This window comes from Lolium rigidum, chromosome 1, assembly GCF_022539505.1.
Source record: "Lolium rigidum isolate FL_2022 chromosome 1, APGP_CSIRO_Lrig_0.1, whole genome shotgun sequence".
In the NCBI taxonomy this organism is placed as follows: domain Eukaryota; kingdom Viridiplantae; phylum Streptophyta; class Magnoliopsida; order Poales; family Poaceae; genus Lolium; species Lolium rigidum.
Window position 1 is genome coordinate 43,106,484 of NC_061508.1, and position 22,750 is coordinate 43,129,233.

The 22,750-nt window shown below is 47.7% G+C and overlaps 3 protein-coding genes across 4 annotated transcripts; 2 read left to right on the plus strand and 1 right to left on the minus strand.

Annotated features, from left to right (window-relative positions):
• The first annotated feature begins 1,513 nt into the window (after positions 1–1,513).
• On the plus strand, positions 1,514–5,821 carry LOC124685256. 2 transcript variants are annotated; one of them, XM_047219591.1, is made up of 6 exons: positions 1,514–1,605; positions 2,185–3,667; positions 3,762–4,063; positions 4,177–4,891; positions 5,010–5,105; positions 5,222–5,821. In XM_047219591.1, exons 4-6 carry the CDS (start codon positions 4,214–4,216, stop codon positions 5,705–5,707), a joined length of 1,260 nt encoding a protein of 419 aa, XP_047075547.1. In that variant the 5' UTR covers positions 1,514–1,605; positions 2,185–3,667; positions 3,762–4,063; positions 4,177–4,213; the 3' UTR covers positions 5,708–5,821. The 2 variants fall into 2 exon arrangements, with proteins under 2 accessions (XP_047075547.1, XP_047075546.1); XM_047219590.1 differs by lacking the exon at positions 1,514–1,605 and having other exon boundaries at positions 2,024–3,667.
• Positions 5,822–12,330: 6,509 nt separating this feature from the next.
• Positions 12,331–13,779, minus strand: LOC124707160 (cytochrome P450 89A2-like). Its single transcript, XM_047238826.1, has one exon. The coding sequence runs from the start codon at positions 13,777–13,779 to the stop codon at positions 12,331–12,333; it is 1,449 nt and encodes a 482-aa protein (XP_047094782.1).
• A 2,900-nt stretch (positions 13,780–16,679) lies between these two features.
• On the plus strand, positions 16,680–18,092 carry LOC124707170 (cytochrome P450 89A2-like). The gene is made up of 2 exons (XM_047238834.1): positions 16,680–17,689; positions 17,777–18,092. Exons 1-2 carry the CDS (start codon positions 16,680–16,682, stop codon positions 18,090–18,092), a joined length of 1,326 nt encoding a protein of 441 aa, XP_047094790.1.
• Positions 18,093–22,750: the final 4,658 nt, after the last annotated feature.

Below are 22,750 nucleotides of genomic sequence, written 5' to 3' on the forward strand. Positions count from 1 at the left end.
TGCGCCCGTCCTATCTTGTTGAAAAAAACTATAAATATTTAAAATATCTGAACTAAATGAATGAACGAGTGTTGAACTATTGTTTGGAGTTTAGTTTTAGCTATAGGATTGTGTAATATGTACGCATATGATTTCACAAATTGCAACTTTAGATATTCAGGGATGAGCTGACAGAAATTTTTAGTGCCATGACATCCAGAATAATTAGGGAAAGTTTAAAATATGACAGGCTTAAAGCATGCAATGATGAAAATTTGAAATATGTATAGTATAAATATATCTATACAAAGTTGATCATTGATAAGCCGCTCCAATACAAGCAGAGGGACGGTATAATTTTCTCACCAACCGTGATCGCATAGCAGCTCCTGGAACTGTAAGTTTGTTCATAACCTTTCTGTATGCTTCAAATGTGATTTCAAGACTGCTTGAAGAGAGTCTTGGAAGCAAGTCCAGCTGACCACACACAGCACACGAACCAAGCTAACAGTAAATCTCCAGAGAAAGTATAAATAAAGGGTATTCTCAAAATTATCCAAGCAATGTTCCTTCAATTTTTGGTTCCTTGAGAATCTTTGAAGAGCAGTAAATCTTCAGGGAGAAAGTATAAATAAAGGGTATTCTCAAAATTATCCAAGCAATGTTCCTTGAATTTTGGGTTCCTTGGGAATCTTTGAAGAGCTCCAAAACCGGACAAACTTTGTGAGTCATGTATAAATCTTAATATGGAAAGATGTATAGCATATGAACTTTATTATGGCAAGAAGAAATTCATCTCTAAAAATAACTAAGAATCTGCAGTTCTGAGAACAGTTGAAAACTATGCTGCCATGCAAGACTTTCTTAAATGTAAAGTATCAACAAGCAAGACAAAGGAGGGTGATGGCAGTATCCAATGTTCAGCCTTGATGCCAATGACCCTACCTTTCCACATGCCACAATTTCTACATGTTCAGCGACATGTAATTTGGAAAGAAGCCCTATCATCAAATTATAATATATCATGAAGGAAATACGACAACACAATTTATTCAGAAGACACACACTTCATTTCAGTGCCAGCGCCACCACAACAGCCTAACTTTAGCACATAGTATTTCAGAAAAGTAGTGGAGAAGTCATAGGAAGTTATAATAAGGTTTATACAGGTATACAAGGTTTCAGAAATGAGTAAAATTCACGTATGGTCATTGAACTTGTCCACAAAGAACAAACTGGTCACTGAACTCTGAAACAAATGCGTGCGGGTAGACAAACTTGTTCCGACCAAACATATACGGTCACTACGATGCTTTGGCTACGTATTATGCTACATGGTGTGATGGGCTCAGTATCTGGCCGTTTGAGGGGGGGTTATTTGCAAAATGAACAGATCTTGTACTGATCCCCTCCGCGTTCCTTGCCCGTCATCAGCGCTGTGGCAGTTGAGCCGCGAAAGGAAAGGAAAGGAAAGGAGGTGGAGGAGGGAGGCGATCGTGGGGGCGATCGTGGAGGCGATCAGGTTCCTGCGTCACCGCTGCTGTGCGTAGAGAGGCGAGGCCGCTGCAACTTTTGGAGCCATGGCTCCTCGGCGTCGGGAGGATGGGCAGCCTCCGCCCGTGTACGGTGAGTAGAACTTGGCTTCTTTTCCGCCGCCGGCACCACCACTAGTAGAATCCATGTTGTGTTTTGGTGTCCATGAATACCTGTGGGCTTGAGTGGTAGTGGTAGTGTCCACGAATATCTTCTTCTCTCTGTGATGGTTCGGTGTTAACTGAACCTTAACCCAACGGGAAAAAGCAGGGTTTTGGGGGGTTTAGAACCAGGATCTGATGTTGTTGTGTTCGATGTAATGTGTGGTTGGCTTGTGGGTAGTAAAGGAAGAAATTTTAGTATGGACATGGTGCAGCACGTGGCTTGCTTGTGTAAATACATGTCCGATCATTCCACACATAGTTAAAGTCTGTGTGTGTTGCTTGTTTCTTATTTTCAGAATAGCAGAAAGTAGGTGAATACTGCTGTAGTAGGTGAATACTGATGTAATCAGTGTATTACGTTGGGCATATTGCTATTACTTTCTCATATTCAGACTAGCATTGATTAATTAATCAGTATGCAGGGCACTGATTAACATTGACTACTGCTTGATAAATTTAACGCATGTATATCACACCAAATCTATGATTGATAATTACTTTTGTGTAGATGATCATGGGCATTTGTTCACTGTTGTTGTGAATTATGGGGGAACATTCATTGGTTCTGGCATTAACATGTCATACAAAGGTGGAGTGATTGATTCGTATGATTTCTGTGAGAATGACAAGTGGAATCTAAAAGCTTTAGAGAGAGTTTTGGAAGATATTGGCATTGTCATGAGAGAGGCAAGAGTACTATGGTGTTTGCCAGGCAAATCGGTGCAGAATTTTGGTTTGGCTGATATTATGAATGATCAAGACTGCATTAATATGGCAGGTGCAGTTGCAGTTGGGCACAAGGAGTTGTCAATATATGTTGATCATGCCGACAACATTCCTGGGTACACAAATGATGATGTATTTCAGTTTCCATCCCCACATGAGACTCCTATTGTTAGCCAAACTGAAGAATTTTTGGGGAAACCCAGAGAGAAGAGGCAGCTCAACTTTGACACTGATTTTCAGTTTGATTCAGATGGGTCAGACTTTGAGGAGGAAATAGTTGATAGTGACTATGATTTATATGAAGGAGATGATGATCTTTATGTGGACTGCGTTGAAGACGAAGAAGATATAAAAGGGAAGAAATCAGCAGAGGAAGTTGAGCTTGATGAATCTGATAAGGACCTGGAGCAGCCTGAATCTGACGATGAGCAAGTGAAGTTTAAGTTCAACAACTTTACATTGATTGACATGGCAAATCCACAGTTCAAAGTTGGACAAACTTTTGCTTCTGTTGAACTATTGAGGAAAGCTATCAGGGAATACAGTTGCAGGGAAAGAGTCAACATATCCATGCCAACAAATGACAAGCACAGAATTGCAGCTAGGTGTGCAGACTGTATTTGGTACCTGTGGGCGTCATGGGATAGTAGATCCAAGTGTTTCTTGATCAAAAGGCATGAACCAGAGCACACATGTGAAAGGGTTTGGAAAGTGAGGGTTTTACATACAAATTCATAGCAGAGAAGTACATTGATTATTTCAGAGCTGATGAGGGCATGAATATCAAGAACTTAGCTAGAGGTGTTCAAAAAGAGTGGAATATGATACCCTCTAGGCCTAAGTTGAGAAGAGCTAGAAGGCTAGCGATGAGTATCATTTATGGAGATGAGGTAGAGCAGTACAACCTTTTGTGGCAGTATGCTGTTGAATTAAGGAGAACAAATCCAGGGAGCACCTTTTTTCTTAATCTAGATAGTGAGAGCAGATTCAACAAGTGCTACTGGAGCTTGGATGCAATTAAGAGGGGTTTTTTGGAGGGTTGCAGACCTGTAATCTGTCTTGATGGATGTCATTTGAAGACCAAATTTGGAGGACAACTTCTAGCTGCTGTTGGAATGGATCCTAATGACTGCATCTATCCAGTTGCATTCAGCATAGTGGAGGTGGAAGACACTGCAAACTGGAGATGGTTCCTCGAAACTTTAAAAAAGGATTTGGGAATTCATAATACAAGTGCATGGACAATAATGTCTGATAAACAGAAAGTAAGTATATGAATTATGTCTGAATCTGTCCTGAAACTAATTTACTTGTTTGCACTCTTACTTGGTACTGATTGAGTTGTTGAAAATGTTGTAGGGCTTAATTAAGGCTGTGTCTGAGATTTTCCCTGAGTCAGAACATAGGTTTTGTGTTAGGCATCTGTGGCAAAATTTCAACCAGCTATTCAAAGGTGAAGTCCTAAAAAATGCTTTGGAAGATTGCTAGAGCAACAACTGTTCAAAGGTGGGAAGAAGCTATGGAAGAGATGAAGTTATTAAACAAAGAGGCATATGATTGGCTATAGAGGAGCTACCGCCCAACACTTGGGTGAGGGCATTTCAAAGTGATTGGCCCAAGTGTGACATTTTGCTGAACAAGAACTGCGAAGTTTTCAACAAGTAAGCTAGACATTTTCCCCTATTTTATAAAATCATGTAAATTACTAAAAAAAATTATGAGTGCATTCTAATAGTGTTGTGTCGATTGTTCATGTGTTTCTCTATTTTTTCAGGTACATACTAGAAGCTAGAGAATTTCCAGTGCTCACCATGATTGACAGGATTAATCAACAAATGATGACAAGAGTATGCGCCAAACAAGATGAAGGAGAGAAGTTTCCAGGCCCAATCTGCCCCAAAATAGCAACTAAACTTACAAAGTTTGTTGATTTGGCAGCTGAATGCTATGTATTGCCAACAGGGTCAGGGGTTTTTGATGTGAGATTCAGAGATAAGCAGTACATTGTTGATCTGCTTAACAGGAGCTGCACATGTAGGAGATGGGACCTTAGTGGGATTCCATGTCATCATGCAATTGCCTGCATGAGACATGAGAGGATCACACCAACTGATCATGTACACCCTGCTTACTCTGTGCAAAGATTCAGAAGAGCTTATGCTCACAACATCATGCCATGTAGAGACAAGTCGGAATGGGCTATAGTACATAACTGCCCTAAGGTTGCTCCTCCTCACTATGAGAAAAAGGTTGGTAGGCCAAAGAAGAACAGAAGGAAGCAACCTGAAGAAAAGCAGAGTAAGAAGGGTGGCATAGTATTGTCCAAGCATGGTGTGATAATTCACTGCAGCCATTGTGGCAACCCTGGGCACAATAAAAGTGGTTGTTCATGGTACAAAGCTGGCATGCCACCTAAGAAGCAAAGGAGAAAGAAAAACAGCCCATTGCTTGATGACTCAGAGGAGGAGGATGTCCCAGTCGTTACACAGGTGATTATGATGTTGGCATATGAATTTTACTTCTAATATTACAATATTTGGTACTAAATATTAGTTGTGGTTTCAATATGCATTATTGTGCTAAGTATCAATTAATGTTCTTACACAGGAAAATCCAGTACGTGCAAGAAATTACACTTTTTCTGATCTAAATGATGGAAATCCAACTCTGGAGAATGTTGAAGATACAATGTTAGAGGAAATGGTACACCAGGTAGCTTGCATTTTCTCTCTATGCTTATAGTTTCCTCAATTTTCCGAGTGCATTCAATTTTTCACTATTAATTCCTGGTTTGTATTTTCACTAATAAATCTCTACAGGTACCACCACCAAACACCAGGAGTGTGCATCCCAGGCCATTACCAGATTCTACTTTCATTTCTGCAGAACAAAGTCAAAATGTGGCCCTGGGTGGATCTACATCTGGTGTGCAGCATAACATTGCAGCCAAGGCCGAAGCAATGAAGATGGCCAAGCTGAGAGAACATGAAGAAAAGAAAGAAGCCTCAGTTGCTGCAAAATTGAAGAAAACTGCAGAAGCAAAACAACTCAAGTCTGAGCTGGCACAACAGAGAAGGTTGCAGACACAACAAAAGAAAGAAGAAGCTGCGGAGTTGAGGAAGTTGGCAGCAGCTCATAAGAAAGAAGCTCTACTTGCAGCAAGGCAAGAGAAACTTGCTCAGAAAGAAGCTGAGAAGGCTAGAAAAGCTGCAGCAAAGCAACATCAAGATGCACAGAGAAGGGCTCCCAAACCATCCACCAGCCATCCAAAAAAAGTCTCAATGTTTGATGAGTTGAGGGGTTGATTATTGCTCTCGACGATTGTAATATAGTTGAGTCAAAATATTTTTCACTTTGAGTCTTTATCAGATTGTGTAGTGATAAATTATAACTGTGTTACTTTGTGCGGTATGACTATCCATATGACTATCCTGGTTTATCTATGGTACTTGGTGCTGGCATTATTTTGTATGGTACATGGTGCTGGCATTTTTTTGTATGGTACATGGTGCTAGCATTTTGTGGTATGACTATCCTGGTTTATCTATGATCATAGATTCTTATTTTAGGTGGTCATGATCATGAACAGTAGCAGCAACATCTTCTTCTTACTTAAAAAAAGTAGACACTTCTTCATGTATTATGTGTACCACTCAGTCCTTGTATGAAGACAAACTAGGAGCCATCATTATTGTATAAGTTACAGTGTTAACTATTAACTATAATCTGCTTCAGAACGAAATTTGATGTGGTTCAGATCATAACCATTACATCACCAGTGATCCCATGGAGCCATTTTGTTTTCCGGGAATAAAAAGTTTTCATATATTGTGTATACAAGGTTTACAACATCTGACTCAACAATAGCAGCCACGCCGGAGGGACATGCCCCATCCAGAACTTAGCTTGATCTAAATGTCTAGCTACAGCAACCAAACTATGTGCAGATTTATTACTCTCTTTTCATTGTCACTACTTGAAAACGATGACATTTTTCTTGCATCTTCCAACTGGAGATTGTCGAGGCATTCTCGATAACATGGACCATATGAAGATCAAGAAGGAACGCCTTGGCTTTGGCTTCAGGCACGTCCTGACACTTAATCCTGACAGCATTGAGAGCCCATAGAACTTTTCAAGTTTGTTTACCTGGCATACATACCCATGTTCACCTCAACAGAAGCATCAACGTTTATCTTTATCCATCCATAATCAGGAACAGTCCAACTCTCTGTCTGAATATATTTCAGAGCACTTGCAGCTAGCTGAATCTAACTTGCCATCAGTAGGACTATCACACACGAGCTTTCCATGCCTTTCATGCTTGTCTTCCACCTGCAGATAACAAACACAATGCCATGAGCGACTAAAATTTATAGTGATGAACCAGTACTTAGTATCACTTGAGGGAACAAAAATTCAGATGTATTGAACTACTGAGCTACAACATCCTCCTGGGATTTCCTACCGCATCTCGTCCGTAGCCAATGACATGAGCGAGGGGGTCGATGCCGCCGCCAATTGAGTTGGCGCCGGATAGGGGGACGATGGCGCCGAAGCAGTTCGAGCTAACACCCGCGGACATGGCGACAACAACTCTGAATCGGGGACTCCACAGAAGCGCAGGGTTAGGGATTTGAGTGGTGTGGTTGGGGATTTTTTCTCCAATCGATCCCAATCGTATTGATATGTTCAGTTTGCATAGAAACCCCTGTAATTCTCCAGATGCACACACACGGTCAATCAAACGGTCAGATACTAGGCCCACCGCACCACTTCAACAGAATACGTAGCCAAAGTGTCTCAGTGACCGTACGTGTTCAGTCGGAACAACTTTGTCTACCCGAACAATTTGTTTTGAAAGTTCAGTGACCAATTTGTTCTTTGTGGACAAGTTCAATGACTGTACATGAATTTTACTCTTTCAGAAATTTTTCACTCAAACAGTACAACCAACCATGTTTTTTTTTCTAACAGAAGGGAACCAGCACAGAAAGTATCAGCACGGAAAGTATTTATGTGAGCACTCTTACAGTTGACACAGTACATAAATTGTTTTCAATGGGGGCACGCGTCCGATAATCCATAAACTTCACCCTCTCGCTGATCCTCCTCCCATCACTCATCTCACTGTAGAAGGTGACCCGTCAATAAGCCACAAATAAGTTCGACATACTGAAACAAAAAAACAGTAGATGCTTCTACGAATAAAAATTGCACACTAAAGAAGATCATCGACCAGGACCTTTTCTCAAAACAATCAGAACCCAAAGAAGAGGAACATATACAATTTTATAAATGGAATGGACTTTGATCTGTGCTCCCTTACCTGTTCTTTGTTAAAGTGTTGCCTCCCATTGTATCAATGCTTCCTCATGCATCTCCATTCTCCAGGGGATGCATCCTCTCGCCTCAAACCTCCAGATTATTCCCCTTCTATATAATTGTCTGGGATAAAAAAGATTGAACAGCTGGTGGACAGTAGAGAAGAATTTTAAGAAAACAATACCAATGGACCAGTAAGAAGTAAAAAATTGCATAAATGAGTGTACCTGTCAGCAGCCATGGTAGCAAATGAAGGTCAATAAGTTTCTGTGAGCAGTCCCTGAATAAAATCCCAAAGGAACAAGTACGTCAATCCCTGAAACAAACAACAGCTAGTCACGTGGCTACCTTGACGTCCATGAAATTTTAGAGGAGGAACATTCTGACGAACAATGGGAGCCGGGGAGGGCGGCGAAGGCGAAACAGAAGGGGTAAAGAAAGATGATAAAAAGAAAGAAGAACAAACATGTACCATCAGCAGAACTTCATTTCCCTCCTGAAGCAGGGCTTCATCCCGGATCCTCGCCATGACCCTCCTACCGTGCACCAGACAGAGCAAAGTTACAGAGATAAAGGCGAAACGTTAGGGTAACGTAACTGATCTAGGTGAACATGATTCGATCTGGACTCATACGCCTTCAAAGTTTCTAGGCCGGCGGTCTCTTCCGACTCCTCCTTTTGTACCAGGCGACACCACTCTGTCCAGTTGCGTCAGACCTGCAGACGCCTGTTGACGATGGCGCCGCCGGAGCCGCCTCCTCCTCATCGCCCGTCGTCGCCACCTCCATGATTCCTGTATAATCTACAACAAAAAAATAGCAGGGGTTAGCACCTCTGCAGTTTTGAAGAAACGGAATGAGATTAAATAGGGAGAATCAACATATATGAAGTATCAGCAACGCTGCACTTAATCGCATGATAATGGTGACGGCGCCGCGGGCCTTCCTCTGTGACCGCTCTGCTCTCCTTAATCTATATCTATATACCTAATAATAAAGGAGCTAAGGTTTCTGCCAAAATTTTCGTCAACGTTTTTTTCTGGACGGATTTGCCCTCCCACCAAATCACTTAATACTCACCTGTCACGATACCGGTTCGCTAATTCCGTGCTTCGTTTGGAATTTTGCACTTGACCCCTCCCGTGGATTGGATCGATGGCAAATTGTCTGCGCCGTTTTTTCTCCATCGTATCAGGGTCGAACTCCGCTGACCCCTTTCCCATCCCGCAAGGACTCCTCTGCACGGAAAATAAATAGCAACGTGCGTCCTGGTTATGCTCCAGATCTGGGCCTCCAATAGCGAACTCGCCGACGGCGCATCTAGATGCTGAGATTCCCAATAATCTCCGCCCCATCCATATCGGTTCGTAGCTTGTACGGCAGCCCACCGGCGGCCGGGTCGTTTCGGGAGGAGACGAGGCAGCCATCTAGAGGAGTATGCCTACGAGCTGGAGGATTTGCCCAGCCCCAGCGGCACTGATAGAGGCACGTAGCCGCGGCGGCGGCCGGGTCTATCCCGGAGGGCGACGAGGCGGCCGCTTACGGCTAAGAGAGAGACAGGCGGCTCGCCGACTCCTTCTCCGTCCGCCTGTACTGCCCTGCCCCCGCCTCGATCTCTCGCCTCCCCTCCCCTGTGTGGCTGTATATGCCTATGACGAGGAGGAAACATAATTTTCGTGAGCCGAACCTTGGTTCGTGGATGGTACGAGCTGAAGGAGGCAGGTGAGATTGTGCGTCTTCGATGGCCGGATCCGTCCGGAAGGTTGACGAGGCGGTGGCCGGAGAGTCGGCTCCTCCTTCGATTTCATCCATGGGGATTGAGATTGGAGAGGTAGAAGAGGTCATTGAGATTAGATCCGATTGGTGTTTCTTGGATCAGAGACAGGGCACTTGCAAGGCTTGCTGCGCGGCGTGGGAGCACGCCCTCGCCGATGGCCCCGTGTGTAGAGCAAGAGGAGAGGCGGGTCACAGAGTTCTGGAAAGCTCCGTTCGGCCGTGCACGCGACCGCGAGGTCGACTCTGTCAACCCTCAAGGCGCTGTAGCTGGCTTGTGCGTGCTTTGCTCGTCATGTCAGGATGGTGATCTCCGCTCAGCACTCTGCAATTCAATCTCCTGTGCGGCTCTTCTTACTGCTTTGTGTTTACTGAATCGGTACCGCGAGCCTCCACAAATACACATCCCAGTGAAATTCCCACTGAATCACATGTCTAGGAGCACCTGCCGATACACATGACGACTACCTTCGCATGAGTGAGTCTACTGCCATTGACTGGATGCATAAGATTTGCCGAGCTGTGGTGGGAATGTTTGGCAAGTACTACTTGAGAGGGCCAACTAATCAAGATGCTAGAAGGATCATGACCCAAAATGCAGCGAGAGGATTCCCTGTGATGCTTGGAAGCATCGATTATATGCACTGGTTATGAAAGAACTGTCTATTTACTTGGCAAGGTATATTTTTTTAGATCAAAGGCCAAAGGCCAAAGTTAAATTAATAATGCCACAACGACGACAAGGTACAAAGAGCTGAGCCGAGCTTACAATACACACCCACACACCCACAAAAATTGCCAACATGGCTACAACCGGAACCTCGAATGGCGATCACGACCCTTACGAAGCCTATGAAGATTCAGAGAAGACACCGAACAACAACAGTGTCGGGCCGGAGCTCACCCTAGAGCGAGCCATCGAACACGCACGCCATCAACGGAACTCCCCGCCGCGGGCAGCGCCACCAGTAGCCGGCCACCATTGTGCATCAACCACCACCGATTGAACCCCAACAAGTAGCACCATGGAAACTCGACGAGGAAGCAGGGCATGACGCAAGCCTTGCCGAAGGTCGCCAAGCGAAGAGCCAACGACATCCGAAGAAACACTGGTAAACTCCAAGACGATGTCTTCAAGAAGAACATGACACGAGCGCGCTGTCACCGCCCGATCCGTGGATCTTAGGTTTTCACCCAAAGCACCTTGCTCGATGAATACCGCGCCTCAGCCACACCACCAACGGAGAGCCGCACACTGTGAACTCCAAGGCGGTGTCTTCAAGAAGATCATGACACGAGAGCGCCGCCACTGCCCGATCCGAGGATCTTGGGCTTTCACCCGGAGCACGTAGAAGGACAGGGAGAAACCTCAACAACGCCTTCAAGAAGGGAACATCGTCCGCGCACGTCACCGTCGTGGCCCGGGCAGGCAAGGGTTTCCCCTCGACGAACTCTCCACGCCTTCTACACAGGACATCGACCGACGGAGCGGTCGATCCACTGCCACCGCACGTTACTCGCCGGCCACCACGTCGCCCCCGCGACCATGGTTTCCGGCCAGCTCCCGAGCCACTGGCACGCCCGCCAACCAAAATGGCTCCCACCGACCAGAGCCGCCGCCCCGGCACCCAACTCTGAGCACTGCAAACTGCTAAGCATGGAAGGCACCATTGCGAGGGCCGCAAACACCGACCAAGGACTCCGGGCCGCCATAGCACCACCGCCGACCACTGGAAAGAGCACCCCCTGCTAGATCGACCACCAAACCGCTCCCGAGACGGCCGGAGCACGCAGATCTGGGCAGAGATGGATGGGCTCGAAGGGGCCCGGGCCCTGCCCGGCCCGAATCGAGGCGGCCAGACCCGATCTGGATCCGCATAGCCCATAGCTTGATGGTATCCTCCATGGCCGGCCGGACAAGCGCCGTCGCCCACCGCGCCTTGCCGAGCTGGGCCTCAACCCGACGTCCCCGCGCATCACCAGGCCACCGCACGCAGAGCACGCGCCGCCCGCCGCCGACCAATCCGGGGAGCAGCCGCCGCGAGCACGCCTAGGCCACGCAGCCGCCACGCCGTTGCAGGAAACGCGCCGCCGCACCCCGCGTCCAGCACGACGCCCTCACCGGCCGCACTAGCCCGCGCCGCTGCCACCGCATGAGGGGCAGAGAGGGCCGGCGCCGGCGCCGCACGGGCTTCGCCCGTCGACGCGCTGAGGTTGCGGCGAGGAGGAGGGGGGCGAGGGGAGGGGGCGTCGCTGGGAGCCCCAGGCCGCCCGCGGGAGCGGCTAAGGGGCATGGTATATACAAAGAACGTTATGGATATTGCAGTGTGGTGCTTGAACATCGATGGTCACACCTTCTTTCAAAGGCCTAACTTTTAATGGTACTGCTAGTGAGGCTCTTAGTTTCCTCCTCGACCTCAAATTCTTGGATTGAGCTTCAGTGATTTTGCCACCCCACAAAGTCACTGACTTTGTGTCACTTACAAGTGAGGTAATGTGAAATCCTTCATTATGTGTGTCCCACATTACCCTACTTGTAAGTGACACAAAGTCAGTGACTTTGTGGGGTGGCAAAGTCACTGAAGCTGAATCCCAAATTCTTCATCACATACCTCAACATTGACGGTCACGCCTTCATTGAATAAACCAAACCAAGGGTATCTATCTAGCAACATCTTCAAAATAATAGCATTTATATTAGCTCTGCTATATTAATATAGCAACCACACTTATTGTAATTTTTCTTCTCACATCCCCAATTTATTTGATACACGAAAAAAAAGGCAAATTAGGCAACGAACGTAAGGATACAGCAACGAGTGATTTCATTTTTATAACAAAACGCGTGGAGTGAGACGCGCGGAGAGCGGCTTCTTCATCGTCTTGATGAATGTGTCCAACTCTGTGAGGTCGACGGCAGCACAATCCTCCGTCGGCGGCGCCCACTGGAACTCCCGCACGAGCGCAGCTAAGAAACACTTGATGTTCACCATGGCCACACCTGATCCAGGGCAGAACCGATGCCCCGCGCCGAAGGGCATCATCCTGATCTCCCTGGGACCAGGCAGAGGGCCGACGTCCTCTGCCTCGCCACCGGGCAGGAACCGCTCAGGCCGGAACTCGTCGGGGTCCTTCCACGTGTTCTTGTCCCTTCCGATGTCCCCCAGGGTGAACTGCACGAGCACGTCGCCCGCCGCCGCCGCCGCCGGTACGGTTGCCGTTCCTCCGACTCCGACCACCCTCGCGGCGACGTCGGCCTGGACGTGGCGCTGCATGAACGGAACGAGCGGATGCAGGCGGAGGCTCTCCAGCACCACGGCGTTAAGATACGGCATGCCACGGATAAGGCTCCTGCGGAAGACATCCCCTCCGTCGACCTCCTCACGAAGCTTTTGCTGGACGTCCTGCCTGTTTACGAGGTGAGCGAGGGTCCATTCGAGGCATGCCCCGATGGTCCCTGCGCCGGCGCCAAGGAACTCGGAGAAGAGGTTAACCATCTCGTCATCCCTAACACCGCGCCGCCCACCGCCGTCGTCCCCGTCGACGGGTACGCGTAGGTCCATGAGCGAGTCTACGTACGGACGAAGGCCGTTGTATGGCCCTCGAGACTCCCGCCGTGCGGCAACGAGAGGGAGGAACAGCTCACCCAACCGGCCGTGCAGGGCCAGGAGCCGCCGTAGACGCCTCCACTCGGCGAGCCTTGCCCGCAGGGTGCCAGGCGAGGCCCTGGCCTCTCCGACGGCGATCTGCTGGAAGCTCCGTATCACGGAGCCCATGGCGTGTACATGGCACCCGTCGACGCCGTCGCCGAAGCACAGGCGCGCGATGACCGGAAAGACGGCGTCGCAGAGGTGCTCACGGACGGGAATGGCACCCTCTCCGGCGGCGGCGGCAGACGATGACAAGCTGGTGACGAGGGCCTCGATGCCCTCCCGCTGTAGCGGCGCGAGGTACCCGAGGCGCGACGGGTGGAGGGTCTCGGCGGTGAGGTTGCAGCGGAAAGCACGCCAGAGCGGGCTATGGGAAACGGAGGCTAGACTCTCACCGCGTCGACCGCCGTTTCTCTCGGCCAGATATCTGAGGAAGGGCGCCAACGGGCGGTTCGAGAAGTCGTCGGCGTTCTCGACGAGCGCACGGTGGACGACGGCAGGGTGGCCGATCTTCTGGATGACGACTGGAGCTGGAGCACGAGCATGCTTAGCACTGCTGTAGCTCCTACGTCGCTGGAATATGACGGAGAAGCCTACGAGAACTAGGGCAAGGAACACAAGGAGCTCCATTGTTGATTAAGCTTTTTGTTATTTTAGGTGTGTGTTGCAGTGAACTCCATTGTACCTCTTTATATACACAACGTCTACATGAAGTGAGATGATGTTGCCCTAGGTAAGCGATCGATCAAGGTAAATGATTAGGTGTAACCTAACAATGGTAAGACCACTCACACGTGTGTACATACCAATTTTTTTTCTGAGATGACGTACGTACCAAATTTTACTCACACTTAAATCGATCATTGGTTCTTTTCTGGATAGTGAATAAGCTACGATCTGTTGTGTCAAGCGTGCTGTATTATTTGCACTTTATAAAGTGGGAGCAGGTGCGCTAAATTTTTTTTGGTAACGTGTGGCGCGTGGGTGTATAATATATCGATCTAGCTATAAGTGCTACCTCCATTCTAATCATCATGGGAATGTTGTTTTTTTTAGAGTAACCACATATTTCATTAATCGAACACCAAGTTACATGAAGCAACACATGTGGAAACTAAAAGACAAAGCGGGATAAAATGATTATCCTGAATTTGCAGATAAAATCCTAAAAGATCGAGAAATACAAAACGATCCCTAGGGTTTCCTGCAACCACCATAGCAAGCGGCCGCCGTCCAATTCCAGCGCTGCCGAGACGAACACAAGAAGAAACGCCGAGCCTCCACTGTTGCAAGATCCAAAAAAACACCATCGCCAACGAGGCTTTGTGAGTCGATGAACAGGCCTGCTGCAAGCAGCGAGGCACATGTCGCTGTGGCACGTCGACCGGGGAACGTCCCCGTGCTGTCTTGGACCAAGATACGCGGCTTCCCATCGACGAAGTCGGAGAAGAACGGCATAACCACCACCTCCGGACCAACATCTTCGCTCCAGAAGAACCACCTCGCCCCAGCCCCCAACGCCGTCGTGGACAACGACAAACGCCAGTGACACGTCGAGAAACAGATCTCGCCAGATCTGAAGAACGGCGATAAGACCAAGCTTCCGACCTGAAAGATCGACAAGCACACGTTGCCAACAACTCCGAGACGCCGCCGCGAAGGTTGCCGCCGGTGTGGGAGTGGAGTTGTGGCATATTTATTTGCCCGGACGCCGCTCCCACCACCCCAACGACGCACCATAGAAGACAAAAATAAACCCTAACTACTTGTTGGAAGCTATATGCAGCTTCGACTAGGCTAAGATATGCCTTCCTGGCAGGGACGCTGTTAAATAGTCAAAAATAAGATACAGTGATACAAATTGATACATCGATCAATCTTCTATAACCGCAGCGTGTACAATACAAACACAGCACACATATAACACTAACACGCTATTTTACACCCTTCCGCAATCACAAGTTATCTAAGTTGAGATTGCACCGAAAAACATCCATCTGCTGAACTGACAAAGGTTTTGTAAACTTCCATTCTATCACACTACCTGGCGAAGCAGCGAGAGAATCAGCATCTGGATCGCCACCCGTATTTCTGGCAACATATGGTTTCATGCATGTTGTTTTCAAGCCAAAAAAATAGCAGATACATACATATGATCATGGAGCAATTCATTCTCATGAACCGAAATCGAAGGTCATAACAAATGGTAAAAGAAGGAGTTCAGTGCGTGTAGTTGATCTCTGGCATTTGGCCAATCTTGAGAGAATGAAAAAAACAAATTCGTCAAACGTGCGGTTTCAGGAGATATAGGCACGTCCAATAGATATGGAGGGGCATTTGTAACCCTTATGGAGACTGCTAAAACTGAGAATAGTACATTATTTGGAACCAAATTGGAGCTCAATTTTATTTTCGCGCATTGCCCCGCATCGTGTGGACCCATGTATGGCCACAACCTGAAGGGTCGACCGCTCGCCGCGTCTAGACAACCTCGCCGCTCCAAACTTCTCTCCACGAGAGCACTCATACCCGAGGTTGATGATGTGAGAAAAGCCTCTTGGGGGTATGGTGGGGGGAATGCGAAGTGGGATCTGGGCCATGAGACATGGCTACATCCCGATGGCTCCGCGTGTCCTCCCGAGCTGGCCATCGGACAAAAAGCTTCTTTTAGGGAGACGTGGATAACCAACACCGTAAAAACATTTGATAACTCTTATTACTCCAATAACATTGTAAATACTTGTAAAAATCCTACTTTTGAAGAAATAGGAAATACTCGAATGGCCACGGGTGTCGTTTTATAATTGGAAGACAAAATCATCTTATGTCAAAATGAAAGACAATGGAGTGCCAAATAAAGTCTCCCCTTATTATATGGGTGTGACTAAACTTCGTTCTGAGTTAGATAATGTCATCAAATCTCAATTGCAACTCATGTTCAACTCATGATTAGCACAAATCACGATGCAAATCAAATGATGTAGAACTTGACTGAGCACGAAGTTAGTTCTCATCTAGCTTAAAACTAGCAAATCCCTTATTATATTGTCCTTTGTCAAATAAATAGGTCTATCAAATCAGGGACATATCAATTTTTGTGTTTTTAAATACCGCAAATCAATTTAAGATAGCATTAAATATATATATCGGTGGTATCCTTCCTTTTGATTCCGTTGGAATCTTTATCAGCAAGCACTTGATGAGAAATGGACAACTGCAAAAGAAAAAAGATTCAGTGACGAGCTATAGGTGAATGCACCGTGACGGAAAACCATTTAATAAGATAATGGACGACGCCGATCATGGAGTTATTTGTTGAGAATATCTCTGCATCAGATCTCAAAAAAAAAAAAAATCGCTGCATCAAAAGCACTCATCCAACTAACACACTTCCTTAACGGTGGTACGTAGTTATAGCGGCATGCCAGCATTGATCATAAAAAGAGACATGCATTGCAGACACGCAATACATACTCAGTTAGCTAGCTCACTAGAGATCGACCATTCATCACATGATCAGTGCAGCAGCTATGGAAATCCTTGCCATTCTCCTCTGCCTCCTAGCCGGCATAATGGTCTTCTTGAGAAGCTACACTACTTGGCGAGACCGTGATCAGGCGACCATCATCATCGCCGACCCCGCCATCGCACACCGAGCGCTGATCGTGAACGCCGACGACTTCTCGAACCGGCCGGCGGCGATCTTCCCCGTCTTCATCGCAAGCTTGCGCGACGGCGAACGGAACGACAACATGACCACCGTTAAGTACGGCCCTCGCTGGCGAGCGCTCCGGTGCAACCTCGCCGCCGGGATCCTCCACCCGTCTCGCCTGGCTTCTGTAGCTCCGCTGCAGCAGGAGGCTGCCAAGACCCTCGTCGACGGCTTATCTTCCAGATGTGAGGAGGCGGCCGTTCGCATCCGCGGGCCCGTCACCAACGCTGCGTTCGCGCTCTCCGCGCGCCTGTGCTTCGGGGATGCGGTGGACGCCAACCTCCGGCGCGCCATGGGCCAAGTAACGCGTGACTCCATGGTCGTCATCGGGGAGCTCGGCCCCAGGTTCGACGGCTCGATGATGTCCAAGCTTGTCAACTGGAGGGGGCTTAACCGGATCTCCGCCTTGCTCGACCGGCAGGCCGAGCTGTACCGCCCCCAGATCGCGGAGGCACGGAGGCAGTCACAGTCATTTCATCCTCGGCTTTGCGGCGGTGTCGTCCCACCATATGTCGACTCCCTCGTTGCTCTCCGCGTTCCCGACGACGACGGCGATGATGATGCCCCTAACGGCGATGGCCGTCGCCCGCTCCGAGAGACCGAGGTGGTCGGGCTCTTGTTCGAGTTCCTCGGCGCAGGCACAGGGTCGGTGGTGGCCTGTGTCGAGTGGACCCTCGCCCACCTCGTGGACCAACCGGACGTCCAAAGCAAGCTACACCACGAGATCATCCACGCCGAGGGCTCCGGGAAGAGCCTCCGCAGCATGCCATACATGAATGCCGTGGTGCTCGAGAGCCTCCGCATGCACCCGCCGGTTCCGTTCACCTTGCGCGGCGCCCAGGGCGAGGGCGCCAAGGCAGTTGGCGTGCCGGCCGACGACTTGAGGGTGTTCTTCAATTTAGGCCACATCGGAAGGGACAAGAAAACTTGGACGGACCCCGACGAGTACCGGCCGGAGCGGTTCCTTCCCTTGGGCGAGGCGGAGCACGTCGGCCCAACGCCGGGCCAAAAGGAGATAAGAATGATGCCGTTCGGTGCGGGGCATCGGCACTGCCCTGGCGTCGGCATGGGAATGATGCTCATTAAGTGTTTTCTTGCCACCCTCGTCCGCGAGTTTGAGTGGGCGCCGTCGGCTCAAGGCCGTTCCGGCGGCATTGACATGACAGAGCTAGACGGGTTCCTGAAAATGATGAAGACGCCACTTTCAGCGAGTGTCACCCGACGCCGTTAATCATTGTATATCCTTCATAAAAGTCCGGTCATTTCTTCATTTGCATGCACGGATTGACCCACGGTATGCATGGATGGCAGTCAGGGATAGACTCTGACTTTGCTTCAGCAAACAGACACTTTGCATCCTAATAAAAGAGTTAGTATTATTTTGCCAAAAATCATTGGGGCTAGCGCTATTAGGCAGTATAGGCTTATTTGTTTGATTAATGTGATATTTAAGGTCATCACAAAAATCTTGACAATAAGGGTGTCTAAAATTATCCATAAATACATTAAGCCTACCCAAACTGCTTTTATCCCTGGTACTAGAACTATCCACGATGGAGTTGTAGTAGTTCTACATGAGGTTTTGCATGAGTTAAAATCGTCGGGTAACATGGCCTTATCATTAAGCTGGATTTTGAGAAAGCTTATGATAAGGTGCACTGGAATTTTTTGGTGGAAGTTCTCGAGAGGAAAGGCTTTTGGTCTTGATCAATTGGATATCTCAGGTGTTCAGACGGAAGGATATGCATTAACATAAATGATGTTAATGGAAGCTTCAGAACCTGTAAGGGGCACCGACAGGGGATGCCCTGCCCCCAATTTTGTTTAACCAAATTGCTGACATTTTTGGGAGTCTTTTGACCTCTGCCAAAGACGGTGGTCATCTTGGGGGCTGGTTTCGAACTTAATTTCTGGTGGGATATCTCACCTACAGTATGCTGACGATACCGTGTTATTGATTGAGAATGACGATGAGAGTGTGCGAACTGTGAAATTTATTCTTTATTGTTTTGAAGCAATGTCTGGCCTTCGCATTAATTACCGAAAAGTGAAGTTTTTGGTGTTGGTGTGGCACAAAGGGAAGTAGATAGTAGATAGAATTGCTATGATGCTTAATTAATTGTGAGTTGGGAAAAAATCTCAGTTAAAGATTTGGATTTTGTCCCTCAAAAACTAACAAAAATAATTAGCGAATGGCTGCTCTGGACAAGGCTCTTCTGGTTGGGGGGGGGGGGGGGAGATATCTTTGATTGATTCCTGCCTTGGTAACTTGGCTAATTATGCTATGGGTTTATTTCTTTTGTCGGAAGGGACCAATTATAAAATGGATATGATTAGAGCTAGATTTTTTTGGGTAAGGGTGCGGTGATAAGAAAAAATATCATATGGTTAAATAGGACTTGTTGTGCATACCTATAGAATTTTGGTGGCTTGGGCTTCACTGATTCTCGGACTAGAAACATTTGCTTGCTAAGAAAATGGATTTATAAACTAGAAGAGGGGTGTCAAGATTTGAGTTGTCAATTGCTTAGAAGCAAGTACATGCGAGGTGCTGGTTTTTACCAATCCGACAGTTCTCGGGGTTCCCAATTTTGCAAAACTCTTCATAAAATCAAGTTTTGGTTCAAAAAAGGAACTTACTATGAGGTGGGAAATGGGTGGAGTCTGTTTTTCTCGCATGAAGTATGGTTAGGAGAATTTCCGTTGAAAACTTGTTTCCCTTTGGTCTTTTCATGTTGTGAACAGAAAGACAAAACTGTTGCCAAAATTGTAAGGGGAAATCGTGGGGTTTGTCTTTCAACAGATCGTTTGGCCCTGATGAGGTCCAGGAATGGCTGCTCTCCTTGCTAACGTGAGTTTGTTTATTTCAATGGACAAAGTTGAATGGCCTTTGGATGCTACAAAACTATTCTCTGCCAGGTCTCTATACAGGTTTATTCTGAATCCTGGTGTTAGGGACTTGAGGATGCTAGATATGTGGAAAGCAAACTGTCCTTTGAATAAAAAAAAATCTTATGGATGTGTTTTAGGGGGAAGTGCAATCTGCATCTCAGCTGGTCTTGCGCGGTTGGCCTAGGAATGTGTTGTGCACTTGTTGTGGTGTGGAGGAGGATGTGGATCATATCATTTTCCTTTGCCCATTAGCGAAGTTTGTTTGGTGTGTCGAAAGGGAGGCTTTCGTAAGCTATACTTGCCTGGATGTCGGGATAACTTTGTGGATATTTTCCTCACTTGCTAGGAAACATATACAATCATATTTCTTGGTTATTGGTAGCGGCTTGATGGATGCTGTGCTGGTCTGTTACTTGAGTTCCATCATATAAATTTGTTGTTGCATACAAAGGTTTGTGGTGGCTATCAGGTTAGTACCCGCTCAAGAAAAATGCAGTATTAGCATGTACAATCACTGGCTTCTGCCATGTAGCTCCAGCACTTTCTATCTCTTTTCAATACATCGTCGCTTACGGGAAGAATAAATCATTGCTTCTTGCTCCAGAATTATCATCCGTTTTTATGCTCTGCTCACCAGTCAACACTTTGTGCAAGCAATTGCAAGTGAGCAATCTGCACTTGTGGTTTTGTAGGTGATTATGTTTGGTTCATGTGATTTCAGGAAATTATATGATATTGGTTGAAAGAATATATATATTCTCGGAACTACATAATAGGTATACTTTTCTTCATTAAAAATAATAATCAGTGTTTGGCAACCTATTGTTGTGGATGAGCTGATCGAGAGCGCGGAGGCCGTGGAGATGGAGACGATGTGGGATGTGGTGGCCATGGTCTAAAAAAACTAAATAAAAATTATATCGTAGCAATGCAGGGTTGTTTTGACTATTATGTTGTGTGACATCTCACAGAATTAAAGTTTAGGTGAAAATAATTTTAAAACAATGGTAAGGTACAACCAAAACTAAGGTTTACTTCAAGTCTATCATGTTTGATTTATTCCAGACCCGGTGCAACGCACGAGCACTTTTGCTAGTTAACAATAACACTTCATTCGCAAAAAAGAAGAATTAACAACACTGCAAGGAAAGTTGACCAGCGGGTACTGGGCTAACCAAACAATATAGGCCCATTACAAATATACTGCGCGATTCTTGTGGTTTTGGCCCAACTAACTCCAAAGCGTCTAAATCAGTTTCCGGAGCAGCGGCCCAGCTACGTTGGAAGGGCCGTGACGCTGCCTGGATACAATCAAAACAAAGCAGCGACGTTCAGCCTGCCAGGTGAATGATCTGGGACGTTCAAGACCACGATCCGACAGCTGAGAGCGTTGAATCGTTGAGGAAGGGTCCTAGTGGTTCCATTTTACTGTTACTTAATGAGTATGTAAGAAAAAAACTTGAGTTCCTCGGTGATGCAGATATGCGCGTAGGCGTAGACACGTACCACGAGTTTGCACGGGAGGAGGGCCGGTTGGTCGGAGAGGCATCGGAAGAACGCCTTCTTGGATGGCGGCTTGAAGGGGAGCTCACCATCGGCGAACTGCGGGAGGTCGCGGGCCAGAAAGCGGGACCAGACGGCGTCGGAGTCCGCCGTGGGGACTGTGCCATTGGACTGATGGGAAACTGGGATGTTGCTTTGGGCTGGAAGTTTGGTGAAGAGCGTTTTATTTCAGAGGGTTCGATGGAGGATTGCAACCTAAGGAATCGCGTACGCAACGCGTTGTATTACTTTACAACTTACAAGTTTTTTTTTCATAAAACCAGATCCTGCTTATTGTTTCGATGAATATGACAAACACTTAAATATTGATCTCGGGCACCTGCTTTCTATGTGGCACTCTGCACCGCGTGGTCCCATCAGTGTACTGGTATTTAGAGCAGGTTTAACAGGTCGTGTATTCGCTTCACCCGTATGAGCGAATACAGGGTCATGTACTCCTATTTTTGTTGCGATTTTCATTTCATAATTATTAGGAGTTGTAAACAGACCTATATTTTTAAAATCTGAAGACGCGGGAGAAATTCTTGCACTAGATACTTGTTTATCATCATACATCATACAGAACATTGCACGTTCATACATTGAATCTGAATCGCGACTTTTAAACTAAAACTAAACTAATCTAGGGTTACCTAGATCTAACATTGCCGCCAGTTCGCCGGATCCTGCTGCCGCTGCAGTCGCTGGGCGCGCCTAGTCGAGGATGACCCAGTTGGTCATGGCGCGCCCCTGCTCCGCCTCCCGCGCGATGAAGGCCCGCACCTCGGCGATGGCCTGCTCCTCCCGCTCTGCATCGGCCATGGCCGCAAGCTTGGCCTCTGACTCCACCACGGCCTGCGCGAGGGCGGCGGCCTCCTCCTCCCGAGCTGCCCTTGCCAGCGAAGAAGAGGTTGCGGCGGGCTCCTCCTCCTCCCAAGCTTCCCTCACCCGCGAGCAGGGCGCGGCGGTGCTCCTCCTCCTCCTCCTCCTCCTCCCCCCAAGCAAACTCGCTGTAGAATTCCGCCGACATCTCCGGCATCGGAGGCATCGCCTCGTAGTACTCACCGTCGGACGCGAACGTGGGCAGGGACGCCGGCGCTGGGCGCTCCCTGTTCGACCACTTCCGCGCCGCCCTGCGCTTCGCTCCGACGGAGCGGACGAATTTCGCCCGCCACACCACCTCCACCCCGCTACGGCGGTCTCCTCCTCCCACACGACCACCACCCCCTCCCCCCTCCCGTCCGCTTTGGGAGCTTGAGCTGCTCATGGTGGCTAGGGAGGGTTAGCAGTGCGGGGCGTCTAATTGCTTGCCGGAGCAGTGGGCGGCGCGCGGCGGAGCTAGGGTTGCGAGTGAAGGATGATATCTCATCATAGTAGGTGCTGACTGAAAACGAGAAACAAAAGAACATGCATAAATATCTTAGTACACTTTTTGAGCCCGTCAAAGAAAAAGGA

What these genes read in the sequence shown, in the direction of transcription:
- LOC124707170 (XM_047238834.1), top strand. Translation starts at nt 16,680, where the DNA reads ATGGAAATCCTTGCCATTCTCCTCTGCCTCCTAGCCGGCATAATGGTC. An exon ending in CCGCCGGTTCCGTTCACCTT is followed by an intron (nt 17,690 to 17,776) that starts GCGCGGCGCCCA and finishes CCACATCGGAAG; the next exon opens with GGACAAGAAAACTTGGACGG.
- LOC124707160 (XM_047238826.1), bottom strand. Translation starts at nt 13,779, where the DNA reads ATGGAGCTCCTTGTGTTCCTTGCCCTAGTTCTCGTAGGCTTCTCCGTC.
- LOC124685256 (XM_047219591.1), top strand. Translation starts at nt 4,214, where the DNA reads ATGATTGACAGGATTAATCAACAAATGATGACAAGAGTATGCGCCAAA. An exon ending in ATGTCCCAGTCGTTACACAG is followed by an intron (nt 4,892 to 5,009) that starts GTGATTATGATG and finishes GTTCTTACACAG; the next exon opens with GAAAATCCAGTACGTGCAAG. An exon ending in ATACAATGTTAGAGGAAATG is followed by an intron (nt 5,106 to 5,221) that starts GTACACCAGGTA and finishes AAATCTCTACAG; the next exon opens with GTACCACCACCAAACACCAG.